The sequence below is a fragment of the Coturnix japonica genome, chromosome 9 (genome assembly GCF_054131305.1).
Source record: "Coturnix japonica strain WE chromosome 9, WE-NBRP24, whole genome shotgun sequence".
Taxonomy (NCBI): domain Eukaryota; kingdom Metazoa; phylum Chordata; class Aves; order Galliformes; family Phasianidae; genus Coturnix; species Coturnix japonica.
In genome coordinates this window covers 4,545,686-4,566,100 of record NC_140671.1, presented here as the reverse complement: position 1 = coordinate 4,566,100, position 20,415 = coordinate 4,545,686, and the positions used below count along the sequence as shown (strand labels likewise).

Below are 20,415 nucleotides of genomic sequence, written 5' to 3'. Positions count from 1 at the left end.
CTCTGGTAGCTGCTCACTGGGGACTCCTGCCTGAACCTCCTGGGAAAGTCAAAGACATTGCTCCAAACTTACCCAGTCCACCACATCCTTCACGATGCCCAGCCAGTAGTACCGGCTCTGAATACGATGCACCGTCTTCTTCTGGCCCAGGTGGTTCCCGATCTCGGTGAAGTGGCTCTCCAGGAAGACCTGCCTCCTGCGCTCGGGGTCCACGATCACCTCGCGTTTCTCCTCCTTCTTGGGCCCCACGTAGTACAGGCAGCCACCTGCGGGGGGGCAGCTTTGTTTCCCCATGACGCTCCCGGGGACATCTCCCAAAAGCAGCAGAGCTTCGTGCTGAGCCCCCATACAAACCGAGTGACCCCACTCACACAGCCAGCCCTCCTCAACAGGGGCTCCCAGCACCCAAATCCCCACGTTTCCCCCCCAAAACAACACCGATATAACAGCACATCACCCCCGTGCTGCCCTGGGCAGAGCTCCCCCATAACAACCCCAGGGCCCCGGTTCCCACCATCAACGACGAATTTCCGTGCATAGCGCTTGAGGTTCTTCCTCTTGATGGCGCAGAAGCTGGGCGGGAAGCAGCCGTCGGCCAACAGCCGGTAAATGTCCTCGAATTTACTGCTGGGGACGCAGGGTTCGGCCGCCACCACCACCTCCTCCTCGGCCACTTGTAACGACGACTCCATCATCATCACCGGGATGGAGGGGGGGGGGCGGGCCGGGCGCGTGCACGACGACCGCCCTGCGCGTGCCCGAGCGCGTTCCGGTCGGAAACATGGCGGCGGGCCGGCAGTTCCGCTCGTGCGCCTGCTTCTTCTCCGCCAACATCTTCGTCGGGCGCTGCGGGATCCACGTCTGTTACCGCGACGAGCGGCAGCTCCGCAGGGACTACGGGCGGGTAGCGGCGGGGAGGGACGGGGTGTGGGTCGGGGTGTGGGTCGGCCTCGGGTTCGGCTGTTGACGGCCGTGTCGTTGCAGGCGCTGAGGGAGCGGGGCTGCGGCAGCGAGGAGCAGATGGCGGCGGTGCTGCGGGAGGTGAGCGACGAGCTGCGGGTGGGACCGAGGGATGGCGGCTCCTCAGCACCTTGTCTGCTGCCCTGAAATGCCCGCTGTGCTGGGAGCTGCCTCCCCAGGGTTTGCTGTGATGATGGACGAGCCTGTCCCGGCTGCACTTAGAGCTAATCCCACCTTGACAAGTCCCGTCTCCCTCCCAGGAAACGTCTTTATTGAGGACAAAGCCGCACTTGTCAGGACATAAACCAGACCCGGAGCGATGCATGAGGTGTCAGAAATGCCCCGAAAGGGCTGAAAACTCACAGCTCCCCTGACACAGCCGTGGAAAGGCTTCAGTTATTACTTAAGCCATCCATTGTGCAGATGTGTCTCAAATCCCTCTGGGGTTTTAAATATTTACTCACCTTGTCTTGACTACGGAAAAACAAAAGCACGTGCTTAAAGCTCCCAGAGGTGCCCTGAACAGAAATAACTGCTACAGAACAATGAGCAGACACCCGGAGTTGTTTAAGTTATCTTCTTAGTTATCCATTCTGATCCTCCAACACAACGTTCTGTTGTTTATTCCCAGATTGAAGCAGAGGTACAGAGAAGAAAACACCTGGTTCATCAGTCAGTGGAGCGCAAAGCCATCATCTCTCAGTGTTACAAACGAAAACACACAGAAGTGTACACTCTGCAGGTAGATCCTGTGTTTGAAATCTGGTTTGCACTCAAGGAATTGGCTGAGAGCTTATATTTTCTCATCAAGAAGCCATTTTCTCATCAAGAGTGTTGTGCAGTTCCACGGCTGGGCTGAATTAAAAACAAAACAGCCCAGTATGTTCTCCAGGCAGGATTCTGCTGGATGAGGGCCATTCTTTATGGACTCTGAACCAGCACCTGGTCCTGAATGCAGAATATCATTAGTAATCGTGAACTAATGCATCACTGCAGCAAACAGGGTCTGTGAAGTGTGAGGGACAGCCAGAGAAACCAGCTCAGATAATCAGCTAGTTACTCTCAGCTGAAGGGTGGGAGCAGGCTACTTGTCTGTATGCACCCCACTGTAAATGCAGCCCTTTGTCATGGGCTGCTCTGCTTTGAATTTCCTGATGTTTGACAGACTTGTTCCCAGATTATCCATCACACAAAAAATCTCACAGATTTACTGCTCCAAAATCCTTTAGCAACAAGTTTTGCCATTGGCTGTCACTATCTGTGCAGGAAAATGCTTCCAGCAGAGCTCTGTTGTGTTAAGGCCAGAAGATGGTAAATCTTGTAGAAATGACTTTGCACTTACCCCTTAGGTGTCCATAATGCAAGCCAGGCTCTTTCCCACTGCACTAAGAATAAATCTGGTCAGTTATAATTAGAAATACCCATGAAATACCACAAGACATAACTTAACGGTAATGTTTCCTGCCACAAAAGTAACCCAAGTGGGACTGTCAGGCTTTACATATTTTCCTGTGTGTATGTGGAAGTTCATTTCCCTCTCAGGCTGTGAAAGACTGTGCAAGCTAATTGCGTTTCTGTTTACATTTGTCATCCTTCCCTCGGCACCAGGATTCATTTCTGGCCCCAGGTTTTCTAGAGATCGTTAGATACTGCACAGCACCGGATGCTAATCTCCATGGCCTCCTGCGCTACACCGAGTCCTTCTCAGGTACAGAAAACAGCCCATCATCAACAAAGAACACCCATGTGATGCTGCAGCTTCAGTGATGGCTGCTGTTTCCAAGCCCTGTCTTTGACAGCTCGGTTTTGATACACAGCCAGGACAAGCAGGATGTTATTTTCTGCTTGACGAGAGTCTCTGGAGAGGCAGTATTGTGCAGCAGTTATGTGGTGGATGAGATCCTGTTTTCTGCTTTTCCAATCCCAGTCTGCTGATGTCTCATCAGAAGCTCTCGCTGTAGCAGGGCTGGGGTTTTGCTTGTACCATAACCTCACAGGGGAGCCTGCTGTGAAGGAACACTGTTAGCTTGAGGGGCTTGGTTTTCCCTCCCCAGTGCTTTCCCATTGCAGACAATTCCCTTCGGTTAGTCTGAGCTGAAATATTTTCAGTCTAGTTTTCAGCCTTTTAAAGAGATCTGGGTTTTCAGCTTCCCTGGTGGAAGTTTTGAAGTTCTCTCCCTGCCAGAAACATGGACAGAATTTGGAAGGGAAGCTGCAAAGTTGCCTCTTTTTCTCAAGACAAAAAGACAAATGTGTGCACACAAGGCTCCTGTTGGAGTAGCTTCCAAGAACATTACTTTTGCACACTGTATTGCAGCTCCTATATTCTTAATACTGAGATCCCCTTAGACCTTTAGGGCTCTACCCTGAAAGGCAACACAGATGGCCCGGCCTTCCCCAAAAGCTGGGCTGGACAAGTAAACTCCCCATCCTCTGAATGCCCTTGAGTCCCTTTTATCCATGGAGACTGACAGTGATGAGATTTACTGCCCCCTCCCTCTGCAGCTTCTGAGCCCTCTCAGAGCATTTCCTTGGTACCTACAGCAGGCATTTAAATAGGTGCCAAGCCTCACAACTGGATGGGGAAGCCTGGAAGCAAAGGGTCAACATGAAAAATAACAAATCCATCCCAGAGCTGATTCTGAGGAATGGTGCCAACCCCTCGAGCAGCCAGAGCACAAAGTGAAAAGTGTGGGTGCAGCATTGTCACCAAGACCACCATAGCCTACCTAGAAAACACAACAGCCAAGAAGACTTCTCTGTTATTTTCCCCAGCAAATACAGTCTCCCCTTTTCTTGATAGATAAGCGGATCTTTCGACTCCCAGTATTCACAGAGGAGTTCTGCCAAGCCTTTATTGAGGAGCTGGAGAACTTTGAGCAGTCGGACATGCCTAAAGGCCGGCCCAACAGCATGAATAACTATGGGGTAGGACTGACCAGCTCTTGTGCTTCTTTAGGGGGAGTGCTCCTGAACACACTGTTTACCTCCTCGCTTCACAGTCCTTTCCATTCCAAACTGTCTGTAATTTGAGTGCAGCATGCTTTCAGTACAGACTCTTTGAAATGAAAGGGTTGAAGGAATGCGTGTTATTTGTCCAGAGGCAAAAGGATGGGCAAAAGCAGGAAGAAGGGGTGGGATCTGGTATCTCAAAGCAATGAGCACCTTGCATCTAAGCAACACACGTTTAAATCAAGGAGTATGTTTTTAAAGGACACTCAATTTTTGATCTCACTCTGTTCATCATCACTTTCTACCTCGATCTTTCCTTTCCCTGTACCTGCTGCTTTTTGGTCCTTTCTTTGAGCAAGCAGCAGAGTTGGAAGAGTGCAAGACAGCTCAGCAGCTGCTCTGATGAAGCAGCAGATGTACCCAGCTGTTGGTCAGCTGTTCCCATCTCTCTTTGGGACAGGTTTTACTCAATGAGCTTGGGATGGATGAAAGTTTCATCACCCCTCTGCGTGAAAAATACCTGCGTCCCATCACAGCCCTGCTTTATCCTGACCTGGGGGGTGACTGTCTGGACAGCCATAAGGCATTTGTTGTCAAATACTCACTGCACGAAGATCTGGATCTGAGCTCTCATTATGACAATGCAGAAGTCACCCTAAATGTTTCACTGGGAAAAGAATTCACGGAAGGCAATTTGTACTTCGGGGATTTCAAACAGGTACTGAGCACATGCCTCATCTACTCTCTGTTTCTGTTCCCCTTTGTCCTCCAGTTTCAGAGCATTAATTGTGTTCTTAAAATGCCATTCCAATATCCCTTTGTTCCAGGATCCTTCCCCTGTACCAAACTACATAGAGGTGGAACACGTGAGAACCCAGGGGCTGCTGCACCGAGGAGGGCAGATCCACGGGGCGCTTCCCATCGCCTCAGGTGAACGCTGGAACCTCATCATTTGGATGAGATCATCAACCATCCGCAACCAGCTGTGCCCCATGTGCAACCAGAAACCACAGCTGGTGGAGGCAGAGGGCTTTGGAGATGGGTTCACAGAGACCTGTGAAGACGTACCTGAGACCGTGGATGTGTGCTCGGTGTGGTAGCAGGTGGGACACGCCTTCTGCACAACACATTGCCTGCAGCTGCTTGCTGGCTTCTGGACTGTGCTGACAGCCCTGGGTGGACACTGAGTCACTTAAGAGGGAGCAAGGTGACATCAAACAGGAGCAAGGTGACACCAAACCAGCTGGGTTTAAAAAGCAGCTGGGTTATAAAGCAGGTATGTTTAATCCAGCATTGCGCAGCACCGGGTGCAAGGGGGATAGCTCCACCAAACTGTAAGGAGAAAAGCGTGTTACAGATATAGGTCAAGCTAATACATAATCAATAGCCTCCTCCTCAGTTTTGTTACATATTCATTACATTCCCTATGGCCCCATTCCTCACAACCCCATTCCCTCATTCCCCCTGACCCCATTCCCCGCGACCCTTGCTGTTGTTTTGGGGTGAAATTCTTCTTCTGTTTTCTTCTTGGTGTTATCTGCTGGTATCGTTCTCCCATGTCGGCACAATCTTACCCGGGGGTATCTAATCCTTCTTGTCAGAACCCCCACGTGCGATACTTGGCTTTGCCCGCAGGGACACGGGAGGAGCAGCGGGGGATAACGGCAGCCACGTTCGGTCGCTGTTGGTTCCGCCGAACCCCGGAACCATGGAGCGCGGCGCACGACCCGGGCGGCGCCTTATAGTGGTAGTGACCGGAAGTAGGTGGGAGACCGGAAGTGTGTACCGGGGCCGTGTAACGGTGGTGAGCGGGGATATCGGCGGGCGCGTGCACGTGGCGGCGGCGCAGATCGGCAGCTCTTAAAGGGGCCGCGCACCTTTTAGATCCCTTTGGCATTCCCAGCCGGGACGTGGTGCTGATCTCTGTCCCTAGGCCTCAGCGCATCATGGCCCGCGGGCGGTCCCGGAAGCGGTCCCGGAGCAGCAGCCGCAGCCCGTCCGGGAGCAGACGGGGGGAGCGGGGAGAGACGAGAACGGCGGCATCACCGGGACACAGGGCGAGCTCTATGGCCGGCAGGGAAGGTAGGGAGGTGATACAGCCCCCTTGTGGTGCATCCCCCCTTGTGGTGCATCCCCCCTTGGTGCTGTGCTGAACCCCCCGCTGTGTGTTTCAGGAAGGAAGAAAGAGAGAAAGAAGAAAAAGAAGAGGAAGGCAAGAGCTTCGTCCTCTGACAGTTCATCCTCCTCATCGTCTTCCTCCTCCACCTCCTCCTCCTCCTCCTCCAGTGATAGTGATGCCAGAGTGAAGCGACATGGCAAAAGGAAGGGGGGGAAACACAAAGAGAAGAGGAAGAAGAAGAAGATAAGGAAGAAATTGAAGAAGAAGTCGAAAGATGTCAAGGAGGAGAGAGGTGTGGGTGAGGCACTGCCTGGCCCTTCGCTGGAGTTGTGGCAGAAGGAGCAGCAGGTGGAGCCTGGGCCAGGTAACTCCGGGCTGAGGAATGGCTGCTGCCCCCCACATGAGTTGAGGTTGGGCACAAAGGGGAACCTGGCTCTTCTCCCTGTGTGGCTCACAACAGTAAATGTAAGGAGTCACGCTTGGGAGTTCATTGATGAATTTCATTCTGATTTGTGGATCAGAGCTGGGAATAAAGATGCTGGATGAGTAACAGCAGTGACATCCAGGCTGGATGGCACTGTGAGCAACCTGGTCTAGTGGGAGGTGTCCCAGCCTGTAGCAGGGAGTTGGAATTACAAGATCTTAAAGGTCCCTTCCAACCCAAAGCATTCTATGATAAAGCTGCTGCCTACATTCATTTGGGACATGAAGCACACCCAGACTGTACCTTGCGTGGTTTTTTTGTTAGACCACCAGGATCTAGTGCTGTGTTCCCATCTGCTCACTGCAGGAATGGTCCTGTGGCTGCTGGTCCTGCCAGCTCAGCTCTGACTAATGGACACGTTCCAGTTTTGACAGATGAGCAGAAGTCCCGGATCCAGGCTATGAAACCAATGACAAAGGAGGAATGGGACGCGAGGCAGAGTGTTATCAGAAGAGTCGTGGATCCTGAAACGGGGAGAACCAGGTATGGTTTGCTTTGGGCAGAAGAGAGGTGATGCATCTGTCCATCCCTATCGAGGTTGAATGGGGCGGGATCCTGGAAGATGTGCAGTACTGCCTGGAGTCAGGTCCCACTCAGCAGTAAGATCTGCCATGCAGGTCCTCTTCATCAAACCTGCTATAACTGACCCTGAAAGTGGCAGTTTTATACCATGTGGTATAAAAAAACTTCACTATACAGAGCTGCAAAATACCCTTCCCAGCCACAGGTGCCCCAGGTCCAGTCAGGGAGTGGGTCTGTTCCCCTTGGAGTTACAGAAAACGGGGTAAAGTCTGTATAGCTGCTAAGTGGAAATGACCCAGTTTGTAATAAGCTGCATCTTCCAGCAAGCAGAAAACATAATGGTGAGGGGAATTGGGTATGACAAGTCCAGTCTTAAAATAGAAGGCAGGCTGCAGGGCTCAGAGAGGTGTGGAACTAAGGTCAGTTCCCTGTAAAGCATGTAATGAAGAGAATTAAATTCCTGTTCGTGTTAGAGGGTGTGAGCTGCCTTTGATGATGCTGGAAATACGCTTGGGTGAGATGTCCTGATCTGGCTGCATTCCAGGCCAAAACTGGCTCCTATTCAGGAGCAGACCTGAATTCAGTGGAGGGGGGAAAGAAGTAGAAGTTTTGCAGAGGCTGAGTCCACTGCTGTTGACAGTGAAGCTTCTGCAGATGATGGGGTGGCAGGAGATGCTTCTGTAGAGGGTATTTTCTCCTGCAGTGTGCAAGCATGACTGGTTCAGCACACAACAAATGCAGGGCCCTCAGCCTGCTGATTCTCATCTCGTAAGAGTAAGGGAAAAACTTGCTATGCTATTTAGGTTTGATAGGGCCCAGATGATGTGTTGTGTTTTAACCTGTCAAGGTGCTAAGCACCACAAATTTGTTCACTCACTCCCCTCCTTCCTAGTGGGAAGGGGGAAGAGAATCAGGGAAAAGAACAAGGTGGAACTCGTGGGTTGAGATAAAACTATTTATTAAGATAGAGGAAAGGATAATAATTACGACAAATATATATAAAAGTACGTATAACAAGTGATGCACAAGCAATTGCTCACCACCCCCCCAACCAATGCCCAGCTAGGGCCGTAAGCAGTGAGAGGTGAACTCCCACCCCCTTCAGAAGTCCTTCCCCTGGATGCTGTATGGTATCAAATATCCCTTTGTCCAGTTCAGTCAGCTGTCCTAATTCTGTTCCCTCCCAGCTCCTTTTGCCCTTTGCTCTGTACAGCACTGCTTAGCAGACACTATAAACATCAGTGTGTTATCAGCACTGTTTTTCTCCTACAACCAAAACATAGCATTATACCAGACGCACTGAAGGAAAATCCATCCCAGATGAAACTAAGACAAGATGGTACCTGATAGAGCGTCAGGGGTTGGGGCAGTCCTTTGGCTAGCACAGAGGTGCATCAGCCCATCTCATGGCCCTCAAGTGCCCATCTCAAACACTGCTGGAGCATTTTGTTCAAATTTTGTTTTCCTTGCACATACTGCATGGGGCAGGGGGAACTAGCGTGGCTGCCAGATAGTCCTCATGCCTTGTGGTTCTGTGCTTGTCTTCCAGGCTTATTAAGGGAGATGGAGAAGTGCTGGAGGAGATCGTCAGCAAGGAGAGACACAAGGAGATTAACAAGGTACCGGGGCTGATGGCTGGGTTGTTTTGCCTCTCGGTGGGCCCCACGAGCACAAATGGAGTCCTGGCAGCCCCACAGAGGCCCAGCCAGTGAGTGCTGTGGTCTTTTGTCCTGGGGAAGGCCGTGCTCTGAGTGCCCATCTCTCCCCTTCCAGCAAGCCACCCGTGGGGATGGGCTGACCTTCCAGGTGAGAACAGGGATGCTGCAGTGAGCCTGTGCTGTAGCGGTGCCGTGGACCCGTCCTGCTGCGGGTACAGCCCTGGTGCACTGATGAGCTGGACCTGCAGGCAGCACCACATCAGTATGCTTCCCCGGGGGCAGTGTCCTTCACTCTGTAAGTTACTGACTGGGAAGGAGACCTTAATGGTTCATCTCTTGTTAAACCACTTCACTCCTCCCTCTTGTGACCGGGGCCAGCATGGCTGTAACGCTGCTTGCCCTGGTGACCCTTTTAAGGCCTGAGGAGCTCAGCAGCACTGAGATGCTGATGCCTTATCTGGGCTTTTGTTGGCAGGAGCTGGCACAGGGTCTGCAGCAGGGCTGCAATACCTGCAGCTGTGTCTTCCCTTCAGGGGCTGCTCCAGCTGCCCCATGCACTGAGAACCTGGGGGGCAGGAGTTTTGCTCACCCATTGTGTGGAGAGGAGCCTTTGCCTTGCTCTCTTCCTGCCCTTTCCTGCAGCGCAGGCCCCACGCGGCAGCAAGGCTCTGAGCAGCTTGGTGCCCATTCCCACAGCAGCCATAATACAAATGGATGTTGTTTTCCCCCACTGCAAAGGCTGCACATCTACAAACTTTAAAAAAAGAAAGAAAAAAGAAGCAGTGGTTGTAGGACAAATGAGTGCTGCAGGACTGTTCTGCACACATTTCCATGCTCTGTTTGTTGCTCTAACCCCCATTAAAGTGATGCCTGCTCACATCCTGGGCTTTGTGACTTCTGTTTCTAGAACCTCCCAAATAAGCAGACAGAGACAAGCCTTCCCATTTCTTTAATCTGTGTAACTCACAATGATACTGTACACAAAGCACACCCAGGTGTTGGGACAATGCACTAACAGCAAGGAGGAGAAGGAAGTTGTACAGAAGGTTGGTCACACGCAAGCAAGTTGTCCGCACGGTGCTGTACACCGCGCTGTGCCCTCTGACGGTTCCCCACGCACCCACCTGTCACCCCCACCCCCACCCCAGAGCAATTTTTTATAAATAAAATATAATTAACATCGTTGAATATAAAACCGACAGTCGAGGTTATCAACAGGCAGAGGACGGGGAAGGGACCGTAAGGCTTCTAGAACTAATAGGAAATGCAGCAAAGTGGCAATACCTGAAGAAGGGGCTGCTACAGCAAGCACGGCGGCTGCTGGCGGAGCGGCGGCGGCGATGAGCCTTTGGCTGGTTCCTGCTCTCGGCTCGCGGATCGGACACTGTAAACGTTTTTGGTATGAGAATTTCACCTCGTCTGACGGTGTGAGCAACCCAGGAAAATGGCTCGGAGTGAATGCGTGGTTTTAAAGATTTTAAAGGGACAGCGTCAGGTACAAAGTCTGGCCCGATTGTTTTGGGAATACAAATAGCTGCTTGTTAGAAAAATCTGAGCTCCAAGGCAGAGTTTGACTCTGATGGAAGCAACTGAAAAAAAAGGGGGAAAGATAGAAGAGAAGCCTAAGGCAGCCTGTGCAGGGTGTGCTGTGTTGGGTGAGTGTGGGAATAACATGGGCTGAGGGCTGCCCCAACAGCCAGAGGGAGGAGGCCAAGCAACTCTTCAAAGCAAACGAGTTGTTTGTAACAAGGATAAATTAGATCTTGAACCTGACAGTGCCCCTTTAGCAAGGATGGAATATACGTGTGTGTTCCCCTCCCTGCATCCAAATGGATCCTCTTCCAGACACGCGGAAAGGCATTGAGTCACATGCATCGCTCTCCAAAACAGCTCAGAACAAACAGGTTATAAACACAGAGATAAACTATTGCTATTGTTCTTTGAGTGAGTAGCACGTTGATCTTTGCTTCGGAGAGATAAGTGCCAGATGGGGGTGGCTGAAGATAGACTGATGTAAACTGTGATGGACTGAATTGGTGGAGAAAACTCATTGGCATATTTCCTGGTAACTACACCCACGTCACCTGGTATTATTGCAGCAATAAAGGTCCTGCTCTACAATTGCTTCTCCATGTAGGATTTGCACAATGGCAGCAGATGGGGGGCAAGGAAAGGACCTGGGGAATTTCAAGAAGCTGAACAGAGGGCGAGGATGGAGCGCTATGATTGTCAGTCTAACTGGTCAGCAGCTGCTGGGAACGTGAAGTGATGGAGAGGTGAGTATAATATTGCACTTCTGCATTCATTGACAGTTACATTAAAGTTGGTCCATGAAGTAATTGCTTTGTACATAATGCCTGAAACAAAAAGCTACATTTTTAAATATGAATAAACCCTGAAGGCTCCATTCCCTCCAGCCAAATGTCTTCCTCTATATAAATAAATAACTTTCAATTTTACATATCCACTTTTGATGCTGAAAAATTTACATTCGCCTCTTTGTTTTACACTATCTACACGTAAGAAGATGTGAACATCTCATCAGCACTGGAGAACGCGCAGATTGCGCCTCACCTCGGTGGAGGACTTTGAGGAAGGAAGAATTTTGCAAAAGGCCATATCCAAATTTGCAGACATTTATTTCGTGACGTGGTTTGGTGACTTCACAGGATGGATTGTGGCTTGGCTTCCTACTCGGATGGCAACTGTTTGATCGAACATTCGACTAGCAAAAAGAAAAAGCTGGGACAATTCACATTGGTTTTAAAACCCAGTAAGCTCCGGATGTACATTCAGAGGGAGCTCAGCTGAGTCCACAGAAAGGGAAGTCAGTTTTCGGTAATAAAAGTCATCGGATACATTCTGTAATTGAAGAACTATCAAAGAGAAGTGGTTACGCGGTGTGCGGTCAGGCTGCAGGACGGGGAGCTGAACTGTGTGGGCAGCAGCCTCGGCTCAGCACTGTCCCTCGGTCGACCCAAAGCGCCGTGAGCACCAAGTCTGAGGTGCCCGATGTGAGATCTGCCTACCGTGGCCCAGGGCCGATGAGCAGAGCAGTGTTCACAGTGCTGCGTGTCTCAGTGCGGCCGTCCTGCGCTTCGTATTGAAACAGTTAATAAAATGAAGCAGCCAGTCTAAAAAATTTTGTTATAAATAAGATCATCGGAAGTAGAAAGTGATATAAATACAGGAAGGTGCGGTGGGGGAAAGCCGGGTTACACGTAGTCAGGGTGCTCAGTAGGACTATAAAATCTCCATGTGAAGAGGCCATCTGGAGCCTGTAAATGGGCCCCTCAGGTGTGTGCAGGGAGGGAGCCGGGCCCCTGGCTGAGGGCACGGGGCTGCGGGGCTCTTTGCTGAGCCCCCACACCAGGCACTGTTCTCACCTGCAGCACAGTGGGCAGCTCCCTCTGCCACGCACAGCCCCGGCTCCAGCAGCGCACCGACCACCAGCTCAGGCACATCCACTGAGAGACACACCAGGAAAATTAAGATATGGCCTTTTCTTACGCTTGCCCGACTCTGTTGGCACACTTCCTTACAGTCTCCTTACTGCTGGAAAAAACTTCTGCACAGGATTATTTTCTTTAAATATATACACATACATATATATATGTGTGTGTGTGTGCATACGTATATGCACATCTATATATACAGATATACACACACACACACACCCTGGTAGCAATATTTAATTGTCATGCACTACAAACAGTTGGGTGTAGCTACATGAGATGGTAACAGGTTTCCATTCTAAAAATCATCAGTGCAAAAAACAATGAGGTTTTACAGTTCAGTAACTACAGGTCAAAGAAGCAAGTCTGGTTCCCACTGAAGCTGCTAAACTTGGAGAGAACCCAGGAAGAAGAAAATGTCTCCGAGGTGGGTGTTGAGAGAGTCAGACCCTGCATTTGGATGAGAAGAACGGCTTGCAAATATATGGTGGTTAGTTTTGGAAATAATATATAGCAATAATATTTGGAGATTTAACAGCAAATTAAGTGTCTGAGGCTTGCGACAGCTTAAACAGAATAGTCTGTATTCTTCTTTTCAGAGGTCAATGCACTCAATTCCATTGGCTTCTACAATGTCTCTTTAAAAAATAATAGTAGTATTGACCCCAGTTGCTTGGGTGTGAATCTGCCAACATTCTTCTCCTACCAACAGCATCGACACCGTTCTGCTTTGCCACTGCACATACTCCTTAAGAACGTGGCTGAACGTGAAGCCCTCTGTACAGGTAAAGCTCTTGGTTGCTCTGCCTGGCACAGCCCATGCCAAATCCAACACCTGGGGCTGTCTGTGCCGCAGGAGCAGTGCTCACTGACCCCAACTCCATCCCTGCACCAGCAGAGCCCCTCCAGCGGCTCCTGGAACAGCCACGAGCAAATTCCCCAACCTCACCCCCTGTTCTGTGGCTCTGAGGACAGCACTCGGTCACACACATCGGAGCGATGGCTAAGAAGGTGAGGAGGCACGTATTTACAGTCACTATACCTGGATAAGAGAAGGAGGCAGGAAAGAGCGCAATCTTGACCTGGAGACTTCCCCCCCCCAATTTCCAGTTGTTCCTTGAGCTCATTCCACACAAACCTGACGCTCCCGCTTGCAAGGCCTGAACATTCCGTGTGGGAAACATCCCATCTCTTCCCAGAATACCACGATGTTATGAGAGTAGCACCATATTTACCCCTTCCACATTAACGCCGGCCTCATCCCTCTTTCCTTTTGTTCTCTCCTCCGGTGGCTGCAGCCGACAGTCGCTGGCTCTGGCTCTGCTATTTCTGCCCCAGGAAGCCAGACTCCAGGCGGGACGGTGTGCTGCGGCCCCAGCACCCCGTGGCGATGCTCATACTTCTTTGGCTGCGTTCCCTGTCCCTCTCCTTGTCGCCATCAGACTGGCTCTGGGTGCGCTCAGGGCGATGGCTGGCGCTGCCTCCAGCTGCTGAGGGCTGGGAGGAGATGGTCCGCAGCAGGTGGTTCCTTTTGCGCAGGAACTCAGTCTGGCTGGGCAGCCCGAAGCTGCCCTTCCGCAGCGCCATGCGCGTGGTGTTCTTGGCAGGGCGTGAGCGATGGTTGTACTCCAGCTGGGCCAGGTGGGCTGCATAACCCTCTGTGATGAACTGCAAGACAAGAGGGATGAGGGCGGGGGAACACATCGTGTTTCCCCAGTATGCACTGTGCAGCTGAAGGCTTTTGCTGTGCCAGCTTTGCTGGGGGCGATGCATAAAACACTGAACCTTTCAGACATGATAGGTCCTGGTACAGGGGGTGATTCCTGTCCTAAGAGATTCCTGTCCTCTTAGGATCACAGAATTGCTTGAGTTGGAAGGGACCTTTAAAGGTCATGTAGTCCCACTGCCTGCAGTGCTCAGGGACACCCACATCTCCATCAGTGCTCACAGCCCCCTCCCCTGACCATACAGGGATGGGTCACCTCCACCTCTCTGGGCACCCTGTGCAGTGCCTCATCACCCTTATTATAAAAATTTCCTTATACCCAGTCTAAATCTGTCTCTAAGTTTGAAACCAATTCTCCCTGTCCTATCACACTGACCCTGGTAAAGTCTGTTCTTTCTTAAAGCCCCATCAGACACCGACAGGCTGCTCACAGCTCTCCCCAAAGCCCCTCTTCTCCAGGCTGCACAGCCCCAGCTCTCATCCTGTGCTCACAGGGAGGTGTTCCATCCCTCAGATCACTTTTATGGCCCTCCTCTGGACTCCAACAGGTCCACATCTCTCCTGTACTGAAAACTCTACATTTGGACACAGTAACCAGACAGCAAACACCAGCTCATCATCCAGTGCAAGGGTGACTAAATTCCCATTGCATCCCCTCCCATGGTAAGCCTGTGGCTTTCGGGGCAGCACCTGTGGGGCTCAGACCAGCTGGCTCCTACCTGACACTGGCTCTGCAGCTTCTTAGTGGGTCGGCCAACAATGTAGATGTGTGTGGGCGGGAGGCTGATGGAGCTGTACACAGAGATGTCCTTGGTGGATCCATATGCTGCATGGATCCTCATGTGGAGCTGCAGAGAGAAAAAGCAGCACGCGGTCGGAACATATGGGAGCTCCATGCTGCTCAACAGGCAGGGTTTGTTGTTTTTTAATAGCATTTGTGGGAATCTTAGGTCAATAACTTATGTAAGTTCCCAGCTGGATAACGCATCGCTGAGCAAAGCATTAATTAACAGAGCTGAGGATGTTTACAGGCCAGAACAAGAGGAGTAACAGCAACAGCAAAGCAGATCTGCCCTTGCTGCCTTTCCTTGAGGTCCACAGGGGGCAGGGATGGTGCACACTTGGCTGCCTGCTCATCTCTGGGGGAGAGGAGAGCTTTGCAACCCCCTTCAGAGCCAGCATTAGCACGCAGCATTCCCCCCCCCCCAGTGGCCATGGTGCCATACACAATAATGCTACTCTGCTGCAGGACAGAGGGAGAAGGGACAGGCAGCAAAATACACTGCCTCTGGGGGCAGAGAACAAAGGCAGCTCTTGGACGAAGCCCTCATCAGTTCTGTTCAAGGCAGGGCACACATGCTCTGGATGCTAGCAGTTAATCCACTTGTCTGACAGAGAAAAGCTTGCTCTATCCAAAGGTTTTCTAACCTCTGTGCGGGGTGACATTAAGACCTCCCTTGGGCTGAATGTTTGGGAGATGCTCCATGCACCTCTCCAGGCTGGGTGGTGCAAGGCCCCATTCCCCTCTGCCCTCTCCAAAGGGCCCCCCAGAGCAGCAGGTTACACAATGGCACTGAACAGGTGACTACAGCACCTGAGGAGGGAAGGGAAGGCACTGCTCCCTATGTTTCACTTGGCATTTAAGTACTGGAAGAACCTGTGATGAAATGGGACAGCGCAGAGCAGAAATGACACAATTTAACAGCATGGGCACTTTTGCGGAGCAATAAAAGAATGAAAATAAAATGAACAGAGATTAATCTTCCACCGCGGGCCCGCTGCTGCCAAGAGACCAGTGCTGACAGGGGCAATTGGATGAGCAGCAATCTCCACCTGTGCTACGGTCATATTTCAGCAGATGCAGGCTTACATCGGTGATGAGGGATTTCAGGAAGTTGGCCTTGTGCCGCAGTGGATCGTGAACGAGCCCATCGCAGAATGAGACGATCCCATGGGGGAAGTTGTGCTGTGCTAACCACGCTACCACCCTCTGCTTCTGCATGTCGGGGCGGCCCGTGACGTAGATAATGAGGTAGCCAAGGTCTTGCCAGTGCCTAGAAGAAAATCCACAGACCCACGGATTACAGACCTAGTGCAATGCTATGGTCAAAACAAACCAACCATTCCAAGCTCCTGCTGCTCACCTTACAACGTCAACTGCTCCGGCGCGGACTTTGGGGTCGCTGCCCATGATGGATACACTGGCAGCAAAGGAGCCGTCGATGCTGAACACCACAAACTCTGTCCCCTTTGGCAGAACTGTGATGTAGCTGTCTGCGTATGTGTGGTCACCCCTGGAAGGGAAACAGGTACTTCCAGTCCTTGATGTACAGAGGTTATATCAGAAGGTATCACTGAGTACTGAAGTGCACCACAAGCACTGAGCAGCACCCAAACCTGTCCCAGAGCCTGTAAGAGCCACCCCCAGTTACAGCAGTGATGGACACTGCAGGAAGGATTGTGTGATAAAGCAGGGCTCAAAACTGTGCTCTGGAGCCCTACAGCCAGCGTACTTCAGTGGCTCAAAGTGTCAGCAACCAGAGCTCAGCTGGAACCACTTAGGCTGTAAATTATCCTGAGTACAAAGTTCTGCCCTTCAAGGACAAGTGTATATCATTTAAAATACACTCGGTTGTGCAGTTTTGCAGGAGACAGCAAGGCCATACACCTACGGCTGCAGAAGGCCTGCTCCTGCAACCAGAGCTCAATTACCATCCTACTGATGATGTAAGAGGCAGAATAAAACACAGACCTTCCTCTTACAGCAGCAGAGCACAGTTTTGTTCCCATTGCTAGCAAACCAGGCTCTGATCACATTCAATAATCAGAGCTGCCACACAAGGAGGGATCATGTTCTAGGTATCAAATGTCTCTTTAGTTATGGGTAACAGGTCTATGGCTGTGTCATGCAGCCCACGTGGCATGTTTAAAGCCTATTGTATCCTATCAGAAACTAAGCCATGTTCACCCAAGGTACCTCACCTGACCACCATCTTGACAGGGTACACACCAATGCCCAGGCGCCGGTTCTCAGGGATGACATAAGAAATTCTGCCACTGCTGTTGCTGATCTCAGTGTCGAAATAAACCCACTCTCCTGATGGAGGCTGGGTCATGATGTGAATGTCCACCTGGGAAGACAGTGAGTCTGGGTCAAACATAGCACTGAAGACACCAATGAGCAGTAAAACAGGCCAAGGGTGAGGATCTCCCATCCTGGCACAAGCTTCCACACAAACTGAAGCAGGGGAGCCCAGGCAGGCAGTAAGGGAGCACTGACCAGTGCTTCCTGTCCCTGTCCCCCATTATTCTCACCACCACCTGGTGCACAATCCCTATAATAGACGGTACCTTTTCTCCTGTGAGTGTGACCATATCTAATGGACCGTACATAAACCTTCCAGTCAGGGTCTGGGGTCCATCTTCATTAGCAATGGTGTCATTTATCCTGTGGTTGGCTGTGACATTCTGCATAAGACAAGAAGAAAAAAAGCAAAACCAAAATGTCAGTTCCATGAGTTCACTAATGAAACATCCCACAGGGGAATGCCAAACACAACCAGACAAATTAGAGCATGAATTTCTCCCCCCAGTTCATCCACAACTCAGCCCCTCTATATGACAGTGCTCCCTGTTCCTGCAGGAGCAGCCCCTTACCCGCAGCTTCACATGTGTCCTCTTACGCAGCCATTTCTCGCGGGGCTTGGAGGGGGTGAAGACAGACACCTCCTTCCCATCCAGCTCCAACACGCTCGAATTCTCGTGTCTCATCACCTGTGGGAGGACAGAGGCCACCAGCACATCAGTCACTTGCACAGTGCCCCTTTCCTGCCTGAACCCCCTTCATCTCCCCAGCCAGCCCTGCCTAAAGACAATGCCTTGACAGAGATAGCCCAAGTTTACTGCTGTGCATTTGGTTCATCAACTAGTAGGTTTTAGAAGTTCCTCCCATAAGAGAAGGGAAAATAGTTTTCTTTTGAACTAGCAAAGCCTGTGGACACCACTGCCTTAATCCTAGTTGGGATGCAGGTAAAAAAGGAGGGTTGGACTGCCAGGAGGCAAAAGCTGCCTCAAACACAGCAGGAAGAGCCCTGCCCTTCCTCCAGGCACTCACTACTCCCACCTATGTTGCTCTTACAATCCCCTTTCCACTCAAGAATTGAACACCACAGACCTCAAAGGCTAAGAGGTATCTCAGAGACTGCTGTAAGAATGAGAGGTGACCTCTGGAGAATAAAACTATTCAACAGTTTTCTGCCTTCTCCAGAGATTAGAAACAAGTCCTTATTAGGGAAAGAAGTGGCTTGGTGTTCTGTAAGGACAGCAAGAGGCCAGGGAATGTGCAAAACTAGAGTTTCAGGGCAGAGATAGGCACCAGAGGAGGAGGGATGCCACACCATAGAGGCAGACACCAGCAGGCTGAGAAGAGATGGAGAGCGGCAGGATACGAAGTGCCACACTATGCTACAGACCCAGGTTTGGGCTAAACCCAGTGGGGCATTTTGTGTATAACTATGCACAATTATGGGTCTCTTGCTCTCTTCTTCCTCATTAAGTTCAATGTGGTTTCACAGCAGCTATCCAGGAAACAGATATACCTTGCTGGGTTAGATACAGCCCAAGAAGAAAGGGTCTCCCTACTCTCTGCTGCCTCCAGCACTGACATCTCTGTTGTTTATGGTTCCCACACAATTTAGAAAAGCACTGAAAGAAAGTTTGCCAACAGAGTCATAAATAATTGAGAGCTGCAGCAAAGGAGGCTGAGAGAGAGTGGGGACAGCTTAACAGCTGAGCTAATACAAAGCAAGCCCAAGCACCGTAGTGGGCAACAAACTTGGTTTTAGTTTTTCTATTTCTATGCTCTTAAGGACCCAGGGTATAGCAGGGGCTGGAAGACCTGTCTCAGTAGGAAGGAGACGACGTCTGTGGACTCCCAGTAGCTGGCGTGGAAGAGATGTGGTAAGGCGACCGTAGGGAAAGCTGTCAGAGCGTCAGGACAGTAGAGAGCGTAGTCGATCCTTTTGGTTCCCCACCACTTGGCAGCAACTGGAAGCAAAAAGACCTGTTTAGACAGAGCAGGTTTGGACACACGCGCAGTCTCTGCCCCAGGGCTCTGGCTCCTGGATCCACATAGGGGGAGGTTGCTTCCTTGTTGGTCACACTGTTAAGAGGCAACAACCAACCCAGGGCTCAGTGCCTTCCCAGACCAAGGGAGGAACACATAGGGACAGCAGCACTTGAGCTCTCCTTATTTGAAGGAGATAGGAAGACACCAGAGGGTGGGTATTAACTGGCCACTAGTCCAGACCCCAGGGGAGGGACCCAAGGCTCACATGCAGCCTAGGAACCCCTGTGCCAAAGCAGAAGACAAAACATGTCTCCGTTGGAGATAGGAAAGATGTGTGTGTATTCTGCCCGCTGCAGCATGTGCCCAGATCATCTCCAGTCCTGCTTCAAACTCCTTCACCGAGAAGTGAAAGACTTCAGCATCCAGACCTTGGCCACACTGCATAGGACTGGAAAACTGGGAGCCCATGTGAGACATAGAGTCCATCACAAGGCAGGGTGCTATGGCATGTGCTGCCAGGACTGGCAGTCCCAAGCAAGTCCTTGTTGCCCTCCCAGGCCACCAAACTGCAGGTGGCAGGTGTCCAGCCTCCCCAGGAATACGGGCCATGAGGAAAGTGTCCAAAGGCTCTGGTACTCTGGTCCCCTGTGCAGGGACTTAAAAATACACTGTTTGGGTGGGCAAGATTAAAGAAAACATAGAAAAAAAGTTTCTTTCCCCAGAGACAACAGCTCAGGCACAAGTGAGTGGCAACTGCCATACACAGGTGGCACCATCACACTTCAGCACTGCTTTGAACTCTGCCCGCTTACACATCCATTCCAGATCCATAACAAGCACATTTCAGCCCAAACCCTCCAACCCTGATAGCAGTGGAGTCCTTGACTCCTGCACACTCCAGCATGGAAGAGCACCCATGGAAAGAGAAGATGGACCCGGTCAGGACAGCAAGAGGAGGAGCTGTGTTTGCATGCAGATTGCAAGCTGGGGCTTTGACAGCCTTTTTCCTCAAACCTGGTTTTCTCAGTGACCAGTTTTTATGGACTTCTGGGAAGGCTGCCGGATATAAGGTACAGTCCAACAAAACCCTCTTATTAAAGGAAAGTGAGATGGTGAGGAACCCAGGTGATGAACTTAAATAACGGACCCAGCAGCCCCTTCCAGAGATCTGCTACATCACAGCAAAGCATAGAAACCAACAGCATCAGCACATCCCTACACCCAGCTCTGTTGTGCCAAATGCCCAAACCATCCTAATAGTCCCTGAGTTTCTGAAGAGGCTCCTCCTGAAAGAGGAGATGGGCACTGCTGGATCAACACGACTTTTCCAGATCACACAGGCACCTCCTTGTAGCCACTTCTGTCTGTGCCTTCCCAGCTGGCAGCTCCTGGTCATGTCCCAGCCTTTCACTTCTCATGCAATCCCTCAGCTTGGGTAACTTCAGAGTCTTTGCACAAGGCGGAGAGGATT

The 20,415-nt window shown here is 51.0% G+C and overlaps 3 protein-coding genes and 1 long non-coding RNA gene across 24 annotated transcripts in view; 2 read left to right on the top strand and 2 right to left on the bottom strand.

Annotated features, from left to right (window-relative positions):
- Positions 1-764: 764 nt before the first annotated feature.
- On the top strand, positions 765-5,999 carry OGFOD2 (2-oxoglutarate and iron dependent oxygenase domain containing 2). Of its 6 annotated transcripts, XM_085555767.1 has the most exons (10): positions 765-904; positions 985-1,041; positions 1,221-1,288; positions 1,592-1,702; positions 2,569-2,668; positions 3,764-3,888; positions 4,373-4,630; positions 4,740-5,188; positions 5,548-5,672; positions 5,846-5,999. In XM_085555767.1, exons 3-8 carry the CDS (start codon positions 1,280-1,282, stop codon positions 5,010-5,012), a joined length of 876 nt encoding a protein of 291 aa, XP_085411893.1. In that variant the 5' UTR covers positions 765-904; positions 985-1,041; positions 1,221-1,279; the 3' UTR covers positions 5,013-5,188; positions 5,548-5,672; positions 5,846-5,999. The 6 variants fall into 6 exon arrangements, with proteins under 6 accessions (XP_085411893.1, XP_085411891.1, XP_085411890.1 ...); XM_085555765.1 differs by lacking the exon at positions 1,221-1,288 and having other exon boundaries at positions 765-900; positions 5,514-5,672; XM_085555764.1 differs by lacking the exon at positions 1,221-1,288.
- Positions 1,527-5,120, bottom strand: LOC146759644 (uncharacterized). Its single transcript, XR_014949108.1, has 2 exons — positions 4,981-5,120; positions 1,527-2,966 (listed from the first exon to the last, which is right to left on the bottom strand). It is a non-coding gene; the product is annotated as an uncharacterized LOC146759644 (long non-coding RNA).
- On the top strand, positions 5,679-11,837 carry ARL6IP4 (ARF like GTPase 6 interacting protein 4). 7 transcript variants are annotated; one of them, XR_014949098.1, is made up of 7 exons: positions 5,679-5,994; positions 6,087-6,395; positions 6,881-6,998; positions 8,587-8,656; positions 8,811-8,990; positions 10,833-10,971; positions 11,223-11,837. XR_014949098.1 is itself a non-coding variant. In XM_015877735.3 (6 exons), the coding sequence occupies exons 1-5, from the start codon at positions 5,859-5,861 to the stop codon at positions 10,962-10,964; spliced, it is 765 nt and encodes a 254-aa protein (XP_015733221.2). In that variant the 5' UTR covers positions 5,679-5,858; the 3' UTR covers positions 10,965-10,971; positions 11,223-11,837. The 7 variants fall into 7 exon arrangements, 4 of the variants coding, with proteins under 4 accessions (XP_015733221.2, XP_015733222.2, XP_015733220.2 ...); XR_014949097.1 differs by having other exon boundaries at positions 9,603-10,971; positions 11,220-11,837; XR_001558471.3 differs by lacking the exons at positions 10,833-10,971; positions 11,223-11,837 and adding an exon at positions 9,171-9,574.
- The window catches only part of PITPNM2 (phosphatidylinositol transfer protein membrane associated 2), a 106,326-nt gene continuing 95,540 nt past the window's right edge, over positions 9,630-20,415 (bottom strand). For all 10 annotated transcript variants that reach the window (XM_085555674.1, XM_032447868.2, XM_085555681.1 and 7 more), the window contains 8 exons: positions 18,774-18,922; positions 17,534-17,650; positions 17,228-17,344; positions 16,859-17,007; positions 16,021-16,170; positions 15,747-15,930; positions 14,596-14,724; positions 9,630-13,818 (listed from right to left, as the gene is read on the bottom strand). In XM_085555674.1, the coding sequence (XP_085411800.1) occupies positions 13,474-13,818; positions 14,596-14,724; positions 15,747-15,930; positions 16,021-16,170; positions 16,859-17,007; positions 17,228-17,344; positions 17,534-17,650; positions 18,774-18,922 (1,340 nt within the window). In that variant the 3' untranslated portion in view covers positions 9,630-13,473. The remainder of the gene's footprint in view (positions 13,819-14,595; positions 14,725-15,746; positions 15,931-16,020; positions 16,171-16,858; positions 17,008-17,227; positions 17,345-17,533; positions 17,651-18,773; positions 18,923-20,415) is intronic.